Here is a 23,438-nt window from a genome sequence, read left to right as displayed (position 1 = left end):
AATATGGGAGAGAGACAGCCCAGGTTCGAATCTCAGAAGGGTATGTCTGGTTGAAAAGAACTAAAGAGTTCGAAATAGCTATTCCAGTTCTCCCTTAATTCTTTGCTAGCAATCCAAATTTTATATATATATATATATATATATATATATATATATATATATATATATATATATATATATATGTATGGAAGCCATAATTAAAAAGCAGTTAAATCAATTAGGACCTACGACCAGATCTAAGAGCCGTGTGCAAATGACGGCTCACCTATAAAGGCACTCTCCCACAGACCAGCATTAACCCTGACGATGTCAGAAGTATCTGACAAAAGCTTGGTGATCGGTGATGGTATTAAACTTTTATAGTTTATTATATTCCTGGTGTTCACCCTTTATTGGTAATTGATTATATATATATATATATATATATATATATATATATATATATATATATATATATATATGTCTTTGGTTGTTTGGGTTTTCTCCTGCGTAAAATTGGAAGTGTCTTGGCAACGTTTCGACGAAGTCCCATTTGTCATCTTCAGGCTGGTGTTTTCAGCTTCGTGCTTCGAGCAGCAATGTGTGGTCTTAGCTGTTTCTTCCTCAGAAAACAGAATATATATTATATATATATATATATATATATATATATATATATATATATATATATATACACACACACATACACACACTTGCCTGTTATGCAATCCCTATTTGCTTGTGGCAGTGTGTTGGCAACGGACTATTTTAAATCTTCCCATGTGACGGCATTGCTGGAGAAACGGGGAAAATATCACACAGAGATTCAATCCGATTCAGTGACTTGGTGGTTATAAAATCAGCTTGGCAGCTTCCAACAGGTTGCCCTTTCCTCGTGTGGGCTTGGCATAAAAATAAAGAGAAATCCAGCTGGCAAGGAGGGCAAAGGAGCCACTGTGCTCTGGGGGAGCAGACTGGGAGAAACGGGGATCCCCGTTCTTCGCAAAACCTTTGCAAAACTTTGCAAAGGACCCTTTTAAGACCACATTGCACAGTTTATTATTATAAATTGTGGACTACTTATGTCAGGGGACAACAGAGGCATTCAACGTTCCTTAAACGCTTCCACGGCTTCGTGCCCAGGAACGCCCACCTCCCCGTTTAAAAAAGCAAACAACCACCACCCGATGAGAAGTCAAAAGCCTCATCTTAGCAATATTAGGTCCCAGCTAATCTTAGGGTGCAATCAGGGTCTTCCCCCACCCCTCCACCCCCGTTCTATGACCAACTTCATATTTTGCGGTTGTACAGATTTGTTTTCCTGGAGATCAACCAAGAGAAATGGTTTATGACTGTCTTAGTCATGCAATTAATTTCTTCAACTCATCTGTTCTGCTCCTGTTACGAAATAGGCTGTTTTTTTTCCTCCTTTTTTCTGAAAAAACACATTTTTTAAAAAAAATCAGCAACGGTTTGCTAAAGAGGAGGAAAATCTAACACTCAATAATGATAATGATGATGATGATAATAATAATAAAAACTGGAAGGGACCTTGGAGGCCATCTAGTCCAACCCCCTGCTCAGGCAGGAAACCCTATACTGGATAAATGGCTGTCCAGTCTCTGCTCTGCTGCTAGAAGATCGCACAGACTGACTACCAGCAGGGGCACGACAAAGTAGCAACAATGGTGCATTGGAAGATCTGAAAGAAATATCATTTGCCTGCAAGTGAGAACTGGTGGGATCATAAAATAGAGAAAGTCATAGAAAACGATAAAGTTAAACTGCTCTGGGATTTCAGAATTCAAACAGACAAGCACCTGCAACATAACACCCCAGACTTAACAATTGTCGATAAGAAAGACAAAAAAGTCTGGATAGTGGACGTGGCATTGCCTGGAGATAGCAGAATAGAAGAGAAAGAACTGGAGAAGATAACAAAATACAAAGACCTACAAATAGAAATAGAAAAACTGTGGCAAAGGCAAGCAAGGGTAGGACCAATAGTCATAGGCGCCTTGGGTACAATCCCAAAACAACTGGAGCGCCACTTGAACACCATTGGCATTGACAAATTCGCTATCTGTCTGTCTATCTATCTATATCTATCTATCTATCTATCTATCTATCTATCTATCTATCTATCTATCTATCTATTTATCTGTTAAGTCCTCAGCGAAATGGCAAATAACGCATGAAGCAGTTGCAGTTCTCAGGAGCCTCTTTATTAGTGTACATCATACTGGTTACAAGACGCCGACAATGCCCAAGTCCCTCTGCTCCTTTTAAAGGCGATCCCCGGGCCAAACTGCAACATTTGGCGCGCTTGCACTCGCGCATGCGCACGAGTGCTGGCGACAGCCTGTCTGGTCCCAGGCAGCTTGCACCTGCCCGGGACCGTTGCAATGCCCCAAGCCTGCCTTCACAGGCTCAGGACATAACACTATCTATCAATCTATCACATATCTATCTCTTCTCTCTCTCATCTATCTATCTATCTATCTATCTATCTATCTATCTATCTATCTATCTATCTATCTATCTATCTATCTCTCCTCTCATCTATCTATATCTCCTCTCTCATCTGTGTCTGTCTGTCTATCTATCTATCGCTTCTCTCTCATCTCTCTCTCTTCTCTCATCTATCTCTCTACTCTCTCTCATCTATCTATCTATCTATCTCTTCTGTCTCTCATCTGTCTATCTCTTCTCTCTCATCTGTGTGTCTATCTATATCTATTTCTTCTCTCTCTCATCTATCTATCAATATATATCACATATCTATCTCTTCTCTCTCTCATCTATTTATCTCTCTTCTCTCATCTATCTCTCTCTCTTCTCTCTCATCTGTGTATCTATCTATCTATCTATCTATCTATCTATCTATCTATCTATCTCTCCTCTCATCTATCTCTTCTCTGTGTATCTATCTATCTATCTATATTTCCTCGCTCATCTGTCTGTCTGTCTGTCTATCTATCTATCGCTTCTCTCTCATCTCTGTGTGTGTCTCTCTCTCTCTTCTGTCTCTCATCTGTGTCTATCTATTTCTTCTCTCATCTGTGTGTCTATCTGTCTATCTATCTATCTATCTTCTCTCTCTCATCTGTCTGTCTATCTATATCTATTTCTTCTCTCTCTCTCTTCTCTCATCTATCTATCTATCTATCTGTCTATCTATCTATCTATCTATCTTTTTCTTTCTCTCTCTTTCTGTGCTGATGCTTTCTTTACACTTATATTTCTATATCTGCGATCGCATGACTTCTGTAGATCCCATCAGCTACATAAAACAAACAAGAGAGAAAACAAAAGGCCTCAATGGAACCTCCAAAGTTAGGCGCAGTCATTCCTAACCGGCGGGGGGGGGGGAGAGAGGAGGGAAAGGCAGAAAGAACGGCTTCCATCCGGGTCTTTCAACACTTCCGCCTCTCTCCTTTCCCTCCCTCCGCGGGGATGAGCGAAGGCGGGGCGGGAAACGAGAAGCACCGCCTACTCACTCAGACAAATGATTTCCCCCCCCCCCGTCCGCGCGCCTAGATCCCCTCCCCATCAAAGCGCTTGCCCAATGAAAACCGGAGGGGGGGGAAGGGGGCGCCCCTTGGCTTGAGCCGATTGGTCCCTCAAGAGGCGCCTCGCCTTGGCTCCTCCCCCGTTCCCAACGGCCGGAGGGCGCGGGCGCCGCGAGGTGGGAGGAGCCGCGCTGAGCCCCGCCTCTTCCCCTTAGAGCGAGTCCCTAACAACCAGGGAGCGGGTACAAGCGGGGCGCATGCGCGCATCGATTCCCCGGGAAGCGGAGCGTGGGGCGCGCGGGGTTTGGGGGCTTCCTCGTCCTGCCGCCCCCCCGGCCGCCTTGTTCCCCCCCCCCCGGCTCCCTGCAGCCATGGAAGCGCCTCCTCAGGGGAGCAGCCAGGTGCCTGTGAGTAGGAGGGGGGGCAGGTGGGGAGGGGGCCTGGGAGGGCTCTTGGGGAGGGGTCTTTGGTCTCCAGCCCCCTCCCCACATTTTCCCTTAGCCTCCCTTTGCCACTCAAGCGCTTCCCCCCCCCTTTGCAAAGACGCTTTGACGTTGGAAACAATTTAAATCCCCCCCCATTTGACTCTTCCCCCCCTTCTCTGGAAGAAGCCCCCACCCCTCAAATTAGTGCAGGATCTCCCCTACCCTTTTGTGCAATACTCCCCCTCCCCACAACAGGATATTGGTCTTCAAATATTGGACTTCAAAGCCCATCGTCCCCTGCCTCCTGGCTGAGGTTGCCCATCATCCCCTTGCTTGGGGTGGGGTGGGGGCAACAGGCTGGGGAAGGCTGAAATTCGTTTTGGTGCAGAGTTTGCGATATCTATCTATCTATCTATCTATCTATCTATCTATCTATCTATCTATCTATCTACAGTATCTATCTATATCTATCTATCATCTATCTCTTCTCTGTCTCATCTATCTATCTATCTCATCTATCATCTAACTATCTTTATCTATCTATCTATCTATCTATCTATCTCTTCTCTCATCTATCTATCTGTCTGTCTGTCATCTATCTCTTCTCTCTTATCTATCTATCTATCTACAGTATCTATCTATATCTATCTATCATCTATCTCTTCTCTCTCTCATCTATCTATCTATCATCTATCTCTTCTCTATCTATCTATCTATATTATCTCTTCTCTCATCTATCTATCATCTATCATCTATATCTCTTCTCTATCTATCTATTTATCTTCTCTCTCCTATCTATCTATCTGTCTATCTATCTATCTATCTCTATTTATTTAGGAAACTTGTATTGCCGCCTCCTCGCACTCAAGGCGGGTACTCAAGGCGGCTTATATCGATTTAAAAAAAAAACACCCTATACAAAAATAAAAAGAACAAGAGGGAAAAATAAAATAATATGGCGAGCTAGAATGCCTTTTCCGAATGAACTGGAGGAAGTTGGCTAACTTTCCAAGGAGAAATCTTAACTCTTGGGATTGACTTGCAGCGCCATTCTTCGTATGTTTTAAGCCTCCAGCCCCCTGATCTCTGCCCTCTTTGAAGTCTCCTAGACTGCCAATACTCCATGGGAGTTTGTTCAGTTTGCTCAACAAAGGATCTTTCCGTACAGTTGTGACACTGAAGGTTGTTGCCGCATCTGTTCTGCCGGTGCTCCCTGGAGGATTTGGAGGGGGAACGTCTTCATCAGGAGACTGTGATGGACGTGTGTGTCAGAAAGTTACCTTCTGGTCTAAACAAACCCCCCCCCAAAGTTGGAATAAAATGCTGCTATCAGCTTCCGCGGGTCCTGATCTATTTGCTCCTTTACGTTTACGAAGCCGCCTTCTGCGTCTTGTGATAATGAGACAGATATTGTGCATTTGTTCAAGTGCAGCTGGGTGTTGTTTTCCAAATGACTCGATCAAAGTGCCAATCTCTCTTGCTTTGCCTTTGCTTTGTGCTTATTGGAAGCAGCGTTCACAATGCACCCTAATTTACATATATACTTTTCAGATGCCATTAGATAGAGTTATGCATGGGGCGTAAATTGTTGTCTTCAGCTGTCAATATTCACAGTAGCTTTTTATTTTTTCTTTATTAAGCATTAATGGATGTTTATCACACACGACCAGTCTTCAAGGGTAGGAAATTCCACTTCACGCTCTAATGAATTCAAAGTAATAGTAATAATAATAGTAGTAGTAATAATAATAATAATGTTAGAAGGGACCTTGGAGGTCATCTAGTCCAATCCCCTGCTCAGGCAGGAAACCCTATACCATTTCAGACAAATGGCTGTCCAGTCTCTTCTTAAAAACTTCCAGTGTTGGAGCATTCACAGTTTCTGGAGGCAGATTGTTCCACGGGTTAATTGTTCTAACTGTCAGGAAGTTTCTCCTTAGTTCCAGGTTGCTTCTCTCCTTGATGAGTTTCCATCTGTTTCTTCTTGTCCGGCCTTCAGGCGCTTTGGAGAATAGCTTGACTCCCTCTTCTTTGGGGCAGCCCCTGAGATACTGGAACGCTACTATCATGTCCCCCCTCGTCCTTCTTTTCATTAAACTAGACACATCCAATTCCAGCAGCCGTTCCTTATATGTTTTAGTCTCCAGTTCCCTAATCATCTTTGTTGCTCTTCTCTGCACTCTTTCCAGAGTCTCAGCGTCTTTTTTACATCGTGGTGACCAAAACTGGATGCAGGATTCCAAGTGTGGCCTTACCAAGGCCTTGTAAAGTGGTATTAAGACTTCACGTGAAATATTGTGGTTACTTTCCAACTGCGGATACTCTTCCGCTAAGTGCCACAACTGAGTCTAAAATTTCTGTGGCTAAGTGAGATATTTGTGATTAAGGTGGCACTGTCAGAAGTTAGAAATGGGGTCATAAGTGAGAGCCAGTTTGGTACCGGATTAGAAACTGGGTGTCAATAAGTTCTAGTTCTGCCTTAGTCAGGAAAGCTGGCTGGGTAATTTTCAATCAGTCACCAGGAGACCGTGAGTTCTAGTCCTGCCTTAGCAGGAAAGTTAGCTGGGTGACTTTGGGCCGATCACCAGGAGACGGTGAGTTCTAGTTCTGCGTTAGTCAGGAAAGCTGTCTGGGTGACTTTGGGCCAGTCACCAGGAGACGGTGAGTTCTAGTCCTGCCTTAGCAGAAAAGTTAGCTGGGTGACTTTGGGCCAATCACCAGGAGACGGTGAATTCTAGTCCCGCCTTAGGCATGAAAGCCAACTGGGTGACTTTGGGCCAATCACCAGGAGTTGGTGAGTTCTAGTTCTGCCTTAGTCAGGAAAGCCAGCTGGGTGACTTTGGGCCAATCACCAGGAGACGGTGAATTCTAGTCCCGCCTTAGGCATGAAAGCCAACTGGGTGACTTTGGGCCAATCACCAGGAGTTGGTGAGTTCTAGTCCTGCCTTGGTCAGGAAAGCTGGCTGGGTGACTTTGGGCCAATCATCAGGAGACGGTGAGTTCTAGTCCTGCTTTGGTCAGGAAAGCTGGCTGGGTGACTTTGGGCCAATCACCAGGAGACGGTGAGTTCTAGTCCTGCCTTGGTCAGGAAAGCTGGGTGACTTTGGCCCAGTCACCAGGAGACGGTGAGTTCTAGTGCCACCTTAGGCCTGAGATCCAGCTGGGCAACCTTAGACAACTCACTGGGTGGTTGTCGTGGGGGAAACGGGAGGTAGGAAGGTGTGCTGGGCGTCTTTGCCATTTTGAATTATTTGTAAAAGTAATATAGGTGTGATGCAAATAAATAAGCGCCTTTAGGGAGCTCTTTTGTAACGTTGGCCTCTACGCAACCGATCGTCAATTGAGCACTATCGTATCGAACTGAAGATGCAGAGGCATCCGACAGGCGATCAGAAAAGGCAGAGATGAAAGGACTGTTTGATATTGACTGAATTTTCAAGAATCCCTCTTTCCACAATCCTCCCGTCTTCTCTGTTTTTCCGTCCTCCGCCTGGCGGAATTCGCACAACATCTTAAGACCCCCCTGGCATGGACCAAAGGGCAACTTAGTTGCGTGTAGTAGTAGTTCCTCCAGGCCACAGCTGAAGTCTCTTTGGGGTTGTTTTTGGCCTGGAGGCAGCTACTCGTTGCTTTGCGAGAGAAAAAAAAATACAGATTTATTTTTAATCAGGGTCTCTTTTCTGAAAAAATCAGTTCATTTGAAAGCATATTGTAGAAGTGTAGAGAGAGACTAGAGATGTTTTTGTTTTTTAAAGAAAATTTTATTGGTTTTCTAGTTTTACATTTAAGTCTTGGAAAAGCAACGTGGCGGCTGAGCCGGTCCATAATTCCATAACATACCAATATCTTTAGTACAGATCTCAAACTATTACATGAAATTTTTCCCCTTAGTATTTACTGTCTCATCTTTAAATCAGTGCAATTCTTATATCGATTAAATAAAAAAATAACTTTCTTGCATTTATCAATAATTTTTAGTTTATACATATCCTAGTTGTTTTAGCATTCAGTCTTTTTAGACAATCAATGTCCTGATTAATTTTTCCCAATTTTTGTTTTCCCATTAATATTTATATTTCACGTTCGATATTTATAATTTCCAAATTTTAAATAACCCCCAATTCCCTTTATCACAATTCATCGTGAGATCTAATGTTCAGAATACACGTCTTATCTATTTGAGTTCTCACCATCTTACATCAACTAATTAGTAATACAATATAATATTCTTATTTTCTGGTAATTTCCATGTATCTTAAATTTAATAACCAAAATTCCTCCTATTTCAACTTCCTGTCTTTTTCTCTTAATATCTACTATCTCATTTTTAAGCTAATAATTCTTATTATTACTGCTAGATAAAAAAATACTTATTACATTCATCGATAGATTTTTAGCTTATATATATCATAATTACCTTTACATTTAACCTTTATAAGCAAATCAATGTTCAAATTTAACTATTAATATTTATACTTCTCAGTTATAAATAACCATCTCATCTCATAACCATGTCTAATATTTCAAAGTACACGTCTTATTTATTTGGGTATGTTCTATTTTAATTCGCACAAAACCCCAATTTTCTTCAGTCTTATGCTAGCTTTCTTTCTTTGCCAAATTCGGGGTTTATGACTTATTCACCTTTTGTAGATCTAAATCTTACTTTGTTTGGAACGGCCGTATGCATAAAATATAGCTGGAAATGCACAAGCCCACAACCCTGTGTATCTATTGAGCCATTTGGGCCACTGTTCAGAAAGAGCACCTATTGTACCTTGAGTAAGTAACACGTGCCAGGATGCTGGCTACCAAAATCCATTTCCCGACTGTTGGTGTCCATAGCTTCCTGGATCTCCCAGTGGGAGTTTCAGCAAATGGCATCTCTCTCCTCTACAGCCTACACACACACACACACACACACACTCTTCCATTTGTAAATCTTCCGGCATAGCCGTCACCTGTGTTTATTTTTAAAAATAGGGAATTGATTTTTTTTATTCTATGGGGGGGGGAAAAAACCACCCCCTGCATTTGTGATTAGTAAACTCTTCGGATTCTCTTGCTTGTGTGTGTGATTTCTTTGGAGCTATTTCAAGGAGGAAATTAGGGAGAAGCACCGTGTCCTAACCTTACGATCTGAGAATGACCACGTATTTGTTGTGTTGGCTTTGTGTGTTGTCGTGTGGTAGCTCTCTTACCTAAAGACCGCGTGGTTTATTTGGAAACCTTGAAAACCCGACGGCAGAAAAAGACCTAGGGGCCTGCCCTTTGTGTTGTGTGTCCGTTGATTTTTGTTTTCTTTTCCGTTATTTGTTATTTGTTTATTTTCCTTTTCAATGACAGACATGCAGTGGTGGGATTCAGCCGGTTCGCACCACTTCGGCACAACCGATAGCTAATTTTTTTGTTGCCCAGGCCCAGAATGGACTTCCGGAAGCAGCATCCCACACAGAGAACCAGTTCTTCACCTATCTGAATCCCACCGCTGCAGAGATAGATAGATAGATAGATAGATAGATAGATAGATAGATAGATAGATAGATAGATAGATAGATAGATAGATAGATAGATAGATAGAAGATAGACAGACAAAGATAGATATGATAAGATAGATAGAGATGATAATATAGATAGATATGATAATATAGATAGATAGATATAAGATAGATAAGATAGATAGATAAATAGATATAAGATAGATAGATAGATAGATAGATAGATAGAGATGATAATATAGATAGACAGACATAGATAGATATGATAAGATAGATATACAGATAGATGATAGACAGACAGACAGATAGATGATGGATGGATAGATAGATAGATAGATAGATAGATAGATAGATAGATAGATAGATAGGCAGACAGACATAGACAGACAGATATAGATGGATAAGATAGACAGAGATAAATAGAGATAGATAGATAGATAGATAGGTAGATAAGATATAGAGACATAAATAGACATAGATGATAATATTGATAGATAGAGATAGATAACTAGATAGACAGACAGATATAGATAGATAGATATAGATAGATAGACAGACAGATGTAGATAGATAGATAGACAGACAGACAGATAGAGATAAATAGACAATATATATATATATATATATATATATATATATATATATATATATATATATATATATAAATAGACAGACAGACAGACAACGTGTGTGTTTAAGCATGTTTAAACTCAGTTGCTGACGACAGACCCTCCCTGGATCCCCTTTTGTGACCGTCCCCACTGGCTTCTGACAAGCAAAGTCAGCGCGGGTGGGGGGAGCCAGATTCACTTCAACGGCCGCACGATTCCCTTCAGAACCGCGGTGATCTGCTGAACGACGGTGGCAAAATGAAGGTCGCGGAACGAGGCGCAGCCGCCTTTGCTTAGCGGTGGAAATTGGGTGGGCGGGTGTACGTCGAGGAGGGCTTGACTCTGCAAACACCCCCGCGAACATCCTGGAAGGCACGAAAGCTCTCCCTCCGTGGTTAATTTTCAGAGGGGTGTTGTGTGTTTCAGCCGATTGTGACGACGCCCCCGCACCCCGGATCGAAAGCCGAGCCCCTCAGCCAAAGCAGCAGCGGGACGCACGTTTCCAACGCCAGTGGGGTTTCGCTGGGAGAAGCCATCAGGCGCCGGTCCCTGGTGGATCAGGTGAGCGCGAGACCCCACCGGCGCCATTTCCCCCCCCCCCCGGCGTTCGGTCGGAATATTCACACAGCGACACAAAGCGTCAGAAAAAACGGTGGTAGGGCTGGGGAGAAGAGACAGGGTGGATGTCCAGGTCGCCTTTGGCTTGCAACCGTGCGTTCAAGTGACCGTTCAAAGTTACAGTGGCCCTGGGAAAATGGGACTTCTGACCACTTTTCACACTTAACGACCATAGCAGCATCCCCCTTGGCCATGGGATCAAAACTCAAGGGTTGGAAACTGACCAAAGAGAGAAGCAATCTGGAATTAAGGAGAAACTTCCTGACAGGGAGGACAATGAACTAGGGGAACAGCTTGTTGCCTCCAGAAGTTGTGGGTGCTCCATCACTGGAGGTTTTTAAGAAGAGACTGGACATCCCTTTGTCCGAAATGATTATAGGGTTTTCTGCTTGAGCAGGGGGTTGGACTAGATGACCTCTAAAGTCCCTTCCAACTCTATTCTATTCTTTTCTATTCTATTCTATTCTATTCTCTGTTCTCTGTTCTCTATTATATTGTACTCTATTCTGTTCTATTAATTCTATTTCTATTGTACTCTACTCTATATTCTATTCTATTCTATTTTATTCTATTCTATCATCATTATTCTATTCTATTCTATCCATATTCTATTGTATTTTATTCTATTCTATCATTCTATTCTATTCTATTCTATTATCATTATTCTATTCTATTATCATTATTCTATTCTCTATTATATTGTATATTCTGTTCTATTAATTCTATTTCTATTGTACTCTATATTCTATTCTACTATTCTGTTCTATTCTATTCTATCATTCTATTCTATTCTATCCATATTCTATTCTATTTTATTCTATTCTATCATTCTATTCTAATAATTCTATTTCTATTCTATTTCTATTCTATTCTATTCTATTCTATTCTATTCTATTCTATTCTATTCTATTCTATTCTATTCTATTCACACCTGGCAACCGTTTCACATTTAAGACGGTCCCAGTGTCCTGGGGGGGGTCACGTGATCCCCTTTTGCGACCTTCTGACAAGCAAAGCCAATGGGGGGCAGCCGGTTTCACTTTGTGACCGCCTGACCCACTTAACGACAGCAGCGATTCGCTTAACAATGGTGTCCAGAAAGTTCCTAAAGCAGGGCAAAACTCACTTAACAAATGTCTCCCTCAGCCAGAAAAATGTTGGGCTGAATGGCGGTCGTAAGTGGGAGGACTACCTGCATATATATAAATGGCTGCGTTTTTTTTTTTTTTGCTCTTCTCCTCCTCCTCCCTCCTTCAGGATGCGGAGTTGTGGTTTCGTCCTTGTGCGGAAACCGATGTCAGCAACCTCGTAGGGTGGAGGCTCGGCCATACCCCCGGAGGCTACAACACAACAGACTTTCCAACTATGGAGGAAGGCCTGGTCACCCCCACCGTGAATCCTGGAAGGCCTCAAGCCTCTGGAATGACCCACTCCCCAATCCTGGGTAAGTTTAACCCCCCCCTTTCTTTTTTAAAAAAATAGCATTAACACAAGTTGGTTTGTAGACTTCAAAAAGGAAGCATGGCGCCATTACAGCCGGGTCTCTCAACCTGGGCAACGTTAAGACCTGTGGACTTCAACTCCCAGAATTCTCCAGCCAGGCATGTTGGCTGGGGGAATTCTGGGATTTGAAGACCGTCCATGTGAAGGCATGCTGGCTGAGGGATTCTGGGAGTTGAGGTCTGTCCCTTTTAAAGCATGCCGGCTGGGGGATTCTGGGAGTTGAATTCCATCCACCTTCAAGGATGACGACTAGGCAAGTCTGGGAGTCAAAATCCATCGTAAAGCAAGCTGGGGAATTCTGGGAGTTGAAGTCCGTCCTCCTTCAAGGATGACGACTAGGCAAGTCTGGGAGTCAAAATCCATCGTAAAGCATGCTGGCTGGGGGATTCTGGGAGTTGAAGTCTGTCCCTTTTAAAGCATGCCGGCTGGGGGATTCTGGGAGTTGAATTCCATCCATCGTAAAGCATGCTGGCTGGGGGATTCTGGGAGTTGAAGTCTGTCCCTTTTAAAGCCTGCCGGCTGGGGGATTCTGGGACTTGAATTCCATCCATCGTAAAAGATAATGACTAGATGTGTTTCGATATGGTAATTATTTGGATGGAATTTGGTTTGTTTAATGAATGGAAATGAATTAAGTCAAACGATCTAGATTTAGAAGTAAGAAAATTATAACTATATATATGTGTAATGTTTAATTAATTAAGAGATGTTTGTGTATAATAATACGATTTGATATGATATAATATTGTCTTTTTTTAACTAAATTAGTTATTATTGGAAAAAGAAATAAATAAGATTGGTGATAAAAAAAGGGATGGGAGAGATTAAGAACTTGAATATATTTGCAAGAGATATTTGAAGGGGTAATATGTTGATGTAAAACATTATTTGATTATGGTAATTGAAATTGATAAAGTTTTAATAAACAGGTTTAGTAGCAATAGAAATTTAGGATAGAAATGAAATATATTAAATTTATTATGTTACTTGAGGGAAATAGAGAGATTATCACGAATGTATTGAGCTGTTATTGTGTGATTTTATATTGGAATCTGTGTTTACCCAAACACCACGGTGTGTTTCAAACACTTTTTGTTAAAATTATAAAACTAATAAAATATATTTTAAAAAAAAAAAAGATAATGACTAGGCAAGTCTGGGAGTCAAAGTCCATCGTAAAGCAGGATGGCTGGGAATGCTGGGAGTTGAAGTCCGCCCGTTTTAAAGCCTGCTGGCGGGGGAATTCTGGGAATTGATATCCGTACATCTCAAAGCATGCCGGCTGGGGAATTCTGGGAGTCTTTGTGGAGCAATTTCAAATTTGAGGCTCTTCCATATCGGCGGCATTCCTCCTTCAGGTCTGGTCTCCTGCAAGGCAATTCTAAAGCCCCCCACAGCAGCTTTCGGGCCCACCTCCTCTAAAATGCAGAGAAGCCAGCGGGCCAATTGGGGCTTCCCTTTCCCCCCTTCCAGTTGACTAATAAAGAGATTGCGAAATGCTTCCTCCTGCCAGCCACTCGCTCCAAAGCAGTGGTTCTCAAGCTTTTTAATGCCGTGACCCCCCCCCAACCGGTCGTAAGTCGAGGACTACTCAACCGGTCGTAAGTCGAGGACTACTCAACTGGTGCAGCACCGTTTGCAGACTGGGACTTTTGGCGGGCTCAGCAGGGCAGAGACAGCCTGGGCAATTCCTATTGGCTTTGGAAAGCCAATAGAATTAGACTCTATTCAAGAGAGTCTCTTCTATTGGCTTTCAAAAGCCAATAGAAGAAAAGGGAGTAGCACAGCTAAGGAAAAGGGGGGGAAAATGGCCGACTGCGTTGTTTGGCCACCCCCGTGAAATGGTCGTTCGACCCCAAATGGGGTCCCAACCCACAGGTTGAGAACCACTGTTCTAGCAAGCCTTGTTTGGGCTGGCAGGGGAATTCTGGGAGTTGAAATCCACAAGACTTAACTTAACCACTGCTCCAAAGGGAATAATTTCCTGGCCCTCCGTGGCTTTCACCGCTGCCAGCGAGATGGGCCAGCAAATCCTAGGCCCGGGTTGTCCTGGGAAACGGAGGGAGGGAATGATGGATTGTCAGAAAAGATCAACACAAGCCTTGCCGTCTTCCAGAAGCCTCTCTCGGCTCTAAAGGTGAAGTGATGTAATGTTGACAGGCTGCCAGCCGGCGTTTCTGTCACAGCAGCGAGATAGAGGGAGGAGCACACAGCGGCGCTTGCAGAACCCACAAAGATAAGCTGACCACAGCTGTAAATGGGAAGGCTGGATGTGTCGTGGGTGCTCTCTGAGCTGGGTGGTCCTCTGGCAGATGTTGCCTTACCCAAACTAGCATCGTTGTGAGATGGGTCTATCAAGGCAACCTGATGTACCCCATCTATGGGAAGAGAGCATACTGCTTCAGTGCTACTAGGCAGTGCGGTTTGTGGAGAGGAGGAGGAGGAGGGGGGAGGAGGGGGAGGAGGAGGAAGTGGGGAGGAGGAGGAGGAGGAGGAGGAGGAAGTGGGGAGGAGGAGGAGGACGACGACGACAATGACTTTGGGGTCCTGGGTGCTCTCTGAGCTTGGTGGTTTTCTTCCAGACGTTTCATGACCCAACTAGGGAACATCGTCAGGACTCGTTTGGTAATGAAATGTCTGCAAGGAAACAACCAAAGGACTCCACAGTCCTTTTCCTCCTCCTCCTCCTCCTCCTCCTCCTCCTTCTCCTCCTTCTCCTCCACCCTCTCTCTGCAAACATCACTCCCTTCTAGTACTGATAATGTTACTTAGTTGGGTCATGAAATGTCTGCAAGAAAATCACCAAGCTCAGAGAGCACCAAAGACCTCATAGTCCTTCTCCTCCTCCTCACCACACTCCCTTCTAGCACTGATAATGTTACTTAGTTGGGTCATCCAACATCTGCAAGAAAACAATCCAGATCAGAGAGCATCAAGGACTCCACAGTCGTCGTCGTCCTCCTCCTCGTCGTCCTCCTCCCCTTCTTCTTCTTCTTCTTCTTCTTCTTCTTCTTCTTCTTCTTCTTCTTCTTCTTCTTCTTCTTCTTCTTCTTCTTCTTCTTCTTCTTCTTCTTCTTCTTCTTCTTCTTCTTCTCCTCTTCTTCTTCTTCTTCTCCTCTTCCTCCTCCTCCTCCCTCTCTCCGCAAACATCACTCTCTTCTAGTCCAGCCCCCTACTCAAGCAGGAGAACCTATAGTACCATCTCAGGCAAGGGACTGTCAAGTCTCTTCTTAAAAACCTCCAGTGATGGAGCGCCCACGATTTCTGGTGGCAAGCTGTTCCGCCGGTTAATCGTCTCCACTGTCAGGAAGTTTCTCCTTAATTCCAGGTTGCTTCTGTCCTTGATCAGTTTCCAACCATTGTTTCTCGTCCTGTCCTCTGGTGCTTTGGAGAACAACGTGACCCCCTCTTCTTTGTGGCAGCCCCTCAAATACTGGAACGCTGCTATTGTGTCTCCCCTATTTCTTCTTTAATTTTAATTCATCTACGCTTCAGTGCTCCTCCTCCAGGGACGGGAACAGCCTCCTGTTTCTCAAGAAAACACTGTATTTTAAAGAACCATTTCAGTCTCCTGGATTTCAAAGCATCTCGTAAAAAAAAATAATAATAAGCATCGGGAGACGAGGCTTTGAAAAAGGCAATTGGAGAAGCCCCCTCAATCAAAAGATTTCGCTGCTTATGAAAGATGGGCTAAGTAGTCTGTGAGTCACGGTGCTTCTGCCTAGTAACCAATGGATCATTAGCGTGTCAGCAGGAAAAGGAAGGCAGGCAGACACAGGCCGCCTACATGCTTCCCTGCGTATGTGACAGGCAGGTTTTTCAACACGGGAAGTTGAACATATATGCAATCTGGCTGACTCGTCTTTCAAATGGAATCTCGACCGGCGAATGATGCTTCGCTGGACCAGACAGAACCGGGGTCTTCCAACTTGGCCCTTTGATGACTTGTGGACTTCCAACTCCCAGAATTCCTCAGCCAGCGTGCCTGGACAGCCATTTGTCTGAAATGGTGTAGGGCAATGGTTCTCAGCCTGTGGGTCGGGACCCCATTTGGGGTCGAACGACCATTTCACGGGGGTCGCCAAACAAGGCTGTCCGCCATTTTTTCCCCTTTTCTTTGGCCACGCCCCTGGCACCCGGTGATGTATAAGTGGTTGGGGGTCACCACAACACGGGGAACTGTATTATGGGGTCGCGGCATTAGAAAGGTTGAGAACCACTGGTGTAGGGTTTCCTGCCTGAGCAGGGGGTTGGACTAGATGACCTCAAGGTCCTCTCCAACTTTATGATGATGATGATGATGGTGGTGGTGGTGGTGGATCATCGCACAGTCAGCCAGATGTTCAGACTGGATTTGGCATTTTGTCTTACCTATCGAGTCCTTACCCAGGACCTGGAATAGGCAGATGTGGATGTTTGATGGTATTACAGGTCTCGTCGCAGGATGGAAGCAGTTCCTAGTAAGGCCGCCTTTTGCAATTGACTAATGGCGAATTTATCAGTGCCGATGATGGTGTTCAAGTGGTGCTCCAGTTGTTTTGGGATTGCACCTAAGGTTCTTCTTCTTCTTCTTCTTCCTCCTCCTCCTCCTCCTCCTCCTCCTCCTCCTCCTTCTCCTCATTATTATTATTATTATTATTATTATTATTATTATTATTATTATTATTACTAACCAGTGCCTGCAATCTTGGTTTTTTTCCTCCCTATTCACAAACAAAAATAATTTCTAGATTGCTGATTCTATGTACAGGTGCGCCCCACCGTTGACCGTTTGAAGTTGCAACATCACTGAAAAAAAGCGACATGACTCGTTTTTCACACTTAACGACCGTTGCAGCGTCCCCACGATCACGTGATCAGAATCGGGATGCTTGGCAACGGCGTCGTATGTACGACTGTCGCAGCGTCCCGGGGTCACATGATTCCCCCCCCCCCTTTTGCGAACCTTCTGACGAGCAAAATCCGTGGGGGAGCCAGGTTCACTTAACAACCGGGTTACTAAACTAACCACGGCAGGGACTCATTTAACAACGGTGGCAAGAACTAGGGTCCGCGTCTGCGACCTATGGACACAAAGTCACAGGGGAAACCAGATTTCCCCTTAACAACTGCAGCAATTCATTGAACTCCTCACTGAAATGAATGGTTACGAGGAATGAATGAAAGGACGTAAAATGGGGCAGAATCCACTGAACAGCTGTTTTACCTCGCCACAAACTTTCGGGCTGAATTGCAGTCGTAATTCGAGGACTATCTGTATGTGTCCCTGGACTTGAGGAGGATAAAAGCCACTTGAAGATCTGCAGTTGCAAGGGAAATCCTGAAAGTTGCGGAAAGGACCCTGTGAAAAGCAGAATAGAATAGAATAGAATAGAAATAAGAATAGAATAGAATAGAATAGAATAGAATAGAATATAGAATAGAGTAGAATAGAATAGAATAGAATAGTATAGAATAGAAATGAATAGAAATAGAAATAAGAATATAGAAATTAGAATAGAAATATAGAATAGAATAGAAATATAGAATACAATAGAAATATAGAATACAATAGCAATGAAGAATAGAAATAAGAATAGAATAGAATAGGAATAGAATATAGAATAGAGTAGAGTAGAATAGAATAGAATAGAATAGAATAGAAATGAATAGAAATAGAAATAAGAATAGAATAGAAATAGAAATTAGAATAGAATAGAGAATAAAATAGATTATAAAATAGAACAGATTATAGGATAGAATAGAAATGAAGTATAGAAATAGAAATAAGAATAGATTATAGAATAGAATAGATTATTGAATAGAATAGATTATAGAATAGAATAGAAATGAAGAATAGAAATATAAATTAGAATAGAATAGAAGTAGAAATAAGTATAGAATAGATTATAGAATAGAATAGAAAAGAATAGAATAGAAATGAAGAATAGAAATAGAAATAAGAATAGAATAGAACAGAACAGAAAAGAATAGAATAGAATAGAATAGAATAGAATAGAATAGAATAGAATAGAATAGAATAGAGGTGGATGGGACCTTGGAGGTCTTCTAGTCCAGCCCCTGCTCAAGCAGGAGAACCTATATACCATTTCAGAGAAGTAGCTCCAGTAGTCCTTGACTTACAGCCATCCGTTTAGCAACCGCTCGAAGTTACAACGGCGCTGAAAAAAGGGAATACGATCCTTTCTTCACACTTACGACCTTTGCATTTCTCACTTAGCAGCATAAATTTGGGGCTGGTCAATCGTGGCTATAAGTCGAGGACCGCCTGTATTTACGACGCTTGCGGTCTCATGGGCTCACGGGACGGCCATTAGCCACCTTCCCCGCCGGCTTCCACAAGCCAAGTCACTCCGGGGGAAGCCAGGTTCGCTTAACGACGGCGCGATCCTCTTGAACAACTGCGGTGATTTGCTTAACGGCCGTTGCAAAAAAAAAAAAGGTCGTAAAATTGGGCAGGGCTCACTTTACAGCCGTCTTGCTCAGCCCTGGAAATTCTGATCCCAGTTGTGCTCGTAAGTCGAGGACTACCTGTCCAGCCGACAGCCCGCCGTCCCTGATGAGCACTCTTTGAGGACGGCTGCACGCCAGCCACCGAGGCACGTCGCCGATGTCTCAGCCGGCCCAAACTTAATTAGTTTTTTTAATCAGAATGTCACGGAGTACTTTAACAAATGCTTTGCAGAGTCAGAGGTTTGCCCTGATCTGGGAAGGAAGATGCCTCATCAAAAGCGAAATAATAATGGGGAGACCTGCTTCGTGATAAATTAATGATGACTGTTAATAATCAGTGAGACCGGGCATCAAGAACAGATAGGCCGTTTCTTCTCGTGGCAGACGTTTGTGCAATGGCAAACGGGAAGGGGGGGGGGGCGGCATTTTAGCAGAAGGGATAACTCTGCCGATGTTTGTAGCATGGGCCAAACTAAAGACAAAGCAAAGATGGATAGAATAGAATAGAATAGAATAGAATAATGATAATAGAATAGAACGGAACAGAACAGAATAGAATAGAATAGAATGGAATGATAGAATAGAATAAGGGATAGAATAGAATGGAATAGTATTAAGAATAGAATAGAATATAGAATAGAATAGAATAGAATAGAATAGAATAGAATGGAGAATAGAAATAGAACTAAGAATAGAATGAAATAGAATAGAATAGAATTCAGAATAGAATAGAATTAAGAATAGAATAGAATAGAATTTAAGAATAGAATAGAATAGAATAAGGGATAGGATAGAATAGAATAGAATAGAAAGAAATGGAGAATAGAAATAGAACTAAGAATAGAATGAAATAGAATAGAATTAAGAATAGAATAGAATAGAATAGGAGTTGGAAGGGACCTTGGAGGTCATCTAGTCCAACCCCCTGCTCAGGGAGGAAATCCTAGACCATTTCAGACAAATGGTTGTCCAATCTTTTCTTAAAAACCTCCAGTTTTGGAGCATTCACAACTTCTGGAGGCGAGTATAGTAGAATAGAGTGGAATGGAATAGAATAGAATAAGGAATAGGATAGAATAAAATAGAATAAGGAACAGAATAGAATAAGGAATAGAATAGAATAAGGAATGGAATAGACTAGACTAGAATAGACTAGAATAGAATAGAATAGAATGGAAAATGTGGCATGTAGAAAAAGAATAAAATAGAATATAGAGAATAGACTACAGTAGCATAGCATGGCTGGCTGGAGAATTCTGGGAATTGAAGTCCATACATCTGAAAGTGGCCCAGGTTTCAGAAACTGGACTGCCAGCTGCTGACAGATTCCCTTTGAAAGACATCCTTTTACGCTTCAAGAAAGCCAAGCTTGGATTATCTTGGACCCTCAGGGATTTGGTGAAATATCAAAAAACGACCTGCTTGAGAAAGAGCAACAGCTGAGAAGACACACACACACACACACACACACCGGGCACAGGAAAGCTCCAGCGTGACCTTTTGGAGCCGGTGGGCTTATTTTATTTTATTTTATTTTTTTATTTAGTCGTCGTGCCCACCAAGATTCGGCTGGCTAGCTGAAGAATTAAAAGAGATAAATAAGATTGTGCTCCAGACCCCGAAGGTTGTAAGCTAACATATGCAAAAAAAAAAAAAAAAACCTTCCAAAGCATGATTAAGGGAGTTGCAGTAAATTGGGATTCTATAACACACATTTTAGAGGGGTTTTTTTTTTGTAATTTTTTTAAGGAGACCCTGGAACCGATATACCGCCTACGGTCCTGATGCTTTGCATTCCAACTTCGTCCAGAAGCTTCTGCCTCAGTTTGTCTTTCGCATCGCGTTTCAATAGGATTGACAGTTGCGATCATTTGACGGTTTCAGTGGTCATTCCCACCTGGGCTACGTAGTACAGGTTGCGTCGACTTAACATTTTGTTTAGTGACCGGTCGAACTTACCCTGAAAAAAAGTCACTGAGGACCATTTTCCAATCTTAGAACCACTGCAGCCTCCCCAGGGCCATGTGATCAAGATTCTGATGCTTGGCCACTGACCTGTACTTACGACGGTCGCAGCGTCCCCCGGGGGGGGTCATGTGGTTCCCCTTTTGCAGTCTTCTGACTGGCGAAGTCAACGGGGGCAAGGCCGATTCACTTAACAACCGTGTTCCTAACCGAGCACCTGCAGTGATTCGTTTAATGACGGCGGCAGGAAAGGTCGTAAACCGGGGCAAAACCCCCTTAACGCACGTCCCCACTTAACCACGGAGATTTTAAACCTGAACTTTTTTTTCTATGAGCTATAACCCCAGAAAAGACTAACAAACAAAGCTTATACTTGACTTTGCACGTCACAACAGCAGCAAGAGTTATATTTGCGCAACGCTGGCAAAATGGAAGGAGTACCATCAGAGGGAGAAATAATTTAAAAAAAAACTACTAGAATGCGCAGAGATGGACAGATTGACTGTGAGCCTGAAAGAAAAAGAAGAAATGGGCTATTATCAAATCTGGAATTTATCTTACCATTGGCTGGCGGAAAGAAGAAAGAATTAGGAATTCAATATGTATTAGCATGTAAACTCAGACAGCACGTTGGTTGAAAAATTACTATTGTATGTATGGAAAAAGTGAATAAAAAAAAAGAATTCAGGACATAGGTCTTTGTGACAAGGCAGTGACTCTAAATAGATGACAGGTTTGAACCAATCTTACAGCTCAGCCTCTTCTCAGAATAACAGAGTAATAGAGTTGGAGGGGACCTTAAAGGTCTTCTAGTCCAACCCCCATCTTAAGCAGGAGACCCTCTACAATCAAGGAGAGAAGCAACCTAGAACTAAAGAGAAACTTCCTGACAGTTAGAACAATTAACCAGTGGAACCACCTGCCTCCAGAAGCGGTGTAATGCTAACCAACACTGGGAAGTTTTTAAGCAAGAGGACTGGACAGCCTATTTATTAGCCAAGAGAAATTGGGCCAATAGTAGCACAGCTAAGGAAAAGGGGGGAAAATGGCGGACTGCGTTGTTTGGCGACCCCCGTGAAATGGTCGTTCGACCCCAAATGGGGTCCCAACCCACAGGTTGAGAACCACTGGTGTAGAGTTTCCTGCCTGAGCAGGGGGTTGAACTAGATGACCTCCAAGGTCCCTTCCAACTTTATTGTTGTTGTTGTTGTTGTTATTATTATTATGTTGTTGTTCAATCTCTCCTTAAAAACGAAGAAATAATTTAAAAAAATACTAGAATGCGGAGAGATGGACAGACAGACTATGAGACTGAGAGAAAAAGAAAAAAACAGAATATTATCAAACTTGGGACTGATTTTACCGATGGTTAGAGGAAAGAAGAAAGGATTAGGAATGAAATATACATTAGTGCAGTGGTTCTCAACCTTTTTAATGCCGCGACCCCCCAACCGGTCGTAAGTCGAGGACTACTCAACCGGTCGTAAGTCGAGGACTACTCAACTGGTGCAGCACCGTTTGCAGAGTGGGGCTTTTGGCGGGCTCAGCAGGGCAGAGACAGCCTGGACAATTCCTATTGGCTTTTGAAAGCCAATAGAATTAGACTCTATTCAAGAGAGTCTATTCTATTGGCTTTCAAAATCCAATAGAATAAAAGGGAGTAGCACAGCTAAGGAAAAGGGGGAAAAAATGGCGGACTGCGTTGTTTGGCGACCCCCGTGAAATGGTCGTTCGACCCCAAATGGGGTCCCAACCCACAGGTTGAGAACCACTGCATTAGTGTATTTAAACTCAGACAGCACGTTGGCTGAAAAATTACTATTGTATGTATGGAAAAAATGAATTAAAAAACTTACATAATAAAAAACAACAACAACATATTTGGGGCTCAGTTTGGGGATGCTGCAACAGTCGTCACGGTGAAAAACGGGTCCCAGGTCGCCTTTTTCAGGGACGTAATTTTGAATAGTCCCTAAGCGAGCCGTCGTTAGTTGAGGACCACCTGTCCTTGAGTTGTGTTGATTCGCAAGCTGGGCTGTTTCATTTTGCGCTCAACGGTGTCTGTGATCGTTCACAGGGATTGCAGATAGCCAGCTTTCTCCCAACCTCCCGCTGCTGGCGACCAACACAACAGCCCAAGGCCAGACTTTCTACAACGAGACCGTCTTTCAGCCAACCGGATTGGATTTCGCCCCGTTGAGGTAAGCCTCGGCCTCCCACGTGTTCCCCTTATTTATTTATTTTATTTATTTATTTATTTTATTTTTAAAATTTATAGACCGCCCCATTCCCGCAGGACTCCGGGTGGTTTACAATAAAAACACAACATAACTTAACAAACAAACAATACAATAACAGTTATCCAGGGGTCAGATTTTATAAACCCCAGGCCTGCCGGAAAAGCCAGGTCTTAAGCAGCTTGCGGAAGACCAACAGGGTGGGAGCGGTCCTAATCTCCGGGGGGAGCTGGTTCCAAGACGTGGGCGCCATCACAGAGAAGGCCCTCCTCCGCGGCCCCGCCAAATGGCACTGCTTGGCCGACGGGGCCCGAAGGAGGCCCAGCCTGTGGGATCTAACTGGACGAAGGGAACTATGAGGTAGTAGGCGGTCTCGCAAATAACCTGGCCCTGAGCCATATAGGGCTTTAAAGGTAATGACCAACACCCTGAATTGGACCCGGAGACCAATAGGCAACCAGTGCAGCTCACGGAGGATAGGTGTAACGTGGGTGTATCGAGGAGCACCCACTATCACTCGCGCGGCTGCATTCTGGACCAACTGTAGTCTCTGAATACTTTTCAAGTATTTTGAAATACTTTTTTGAATACTTTTGCTTAAGGCCCTTGTTTTCTGACTTGGTTTAATCCTGGCTAA

At 43.2% G+C, this 23,438-nt stretch overlaps 1 protein-coding gene across 1 annotated transcript in view; it reads left to right on the top strand.

Annotated features, from left to right (window-relative positions):
• The first annotated feature begins 3,764 nt into the window (after positions 1-3,764).
• Positions 3,765-23,438, top strand: part of ALMS1 (ALMS1 centrosome and basal body associated protein) — a 70,990-nt gene continuing 51,316 nt past the window's right edge. The window contains exons 1-4 of the mRNA XM_039361757.1: positions 3,765-3,898; positions 10,452-10,586; positions 11,901-12,087; positions 22,642-22,765. Of these exons, the coding sequence (XP_039217691.1) occupies positions 3,863-3,898; positions 10,452-10,586; positions 11,901-12,087; positions 22,642-22,765 (482 nt within the window). The 5' untranslated portion in view covers positions 3,765-3,862. The remainder of the gene's footprint in view (positions 3,899-10,451; positions 10,587-11,900; positions 12,088-22,641; positions 22,766-23,438) is intronic.

This window comes from Crotalus tigris, unplaced genomic scaffold, assembly GCF_016545835.1.
Source record: "Crotalus tigris isolate CLP2741 ecotype Arizona unplaced genomic scaffold, ASM1654583v1 scf7180000019356.616467, whole genome shotgun sequence".
Lineage (NCBI taxonomy): Eukaryota > Metazoa > Chordata > Lepidosauria > Squamata > Viperidae > Crotalus > Crotalus tigris.
Note: the sequence above shows the minus strand (reverse complement) of the source record. Positions and strands in the feature narration are given on the sequence as shown.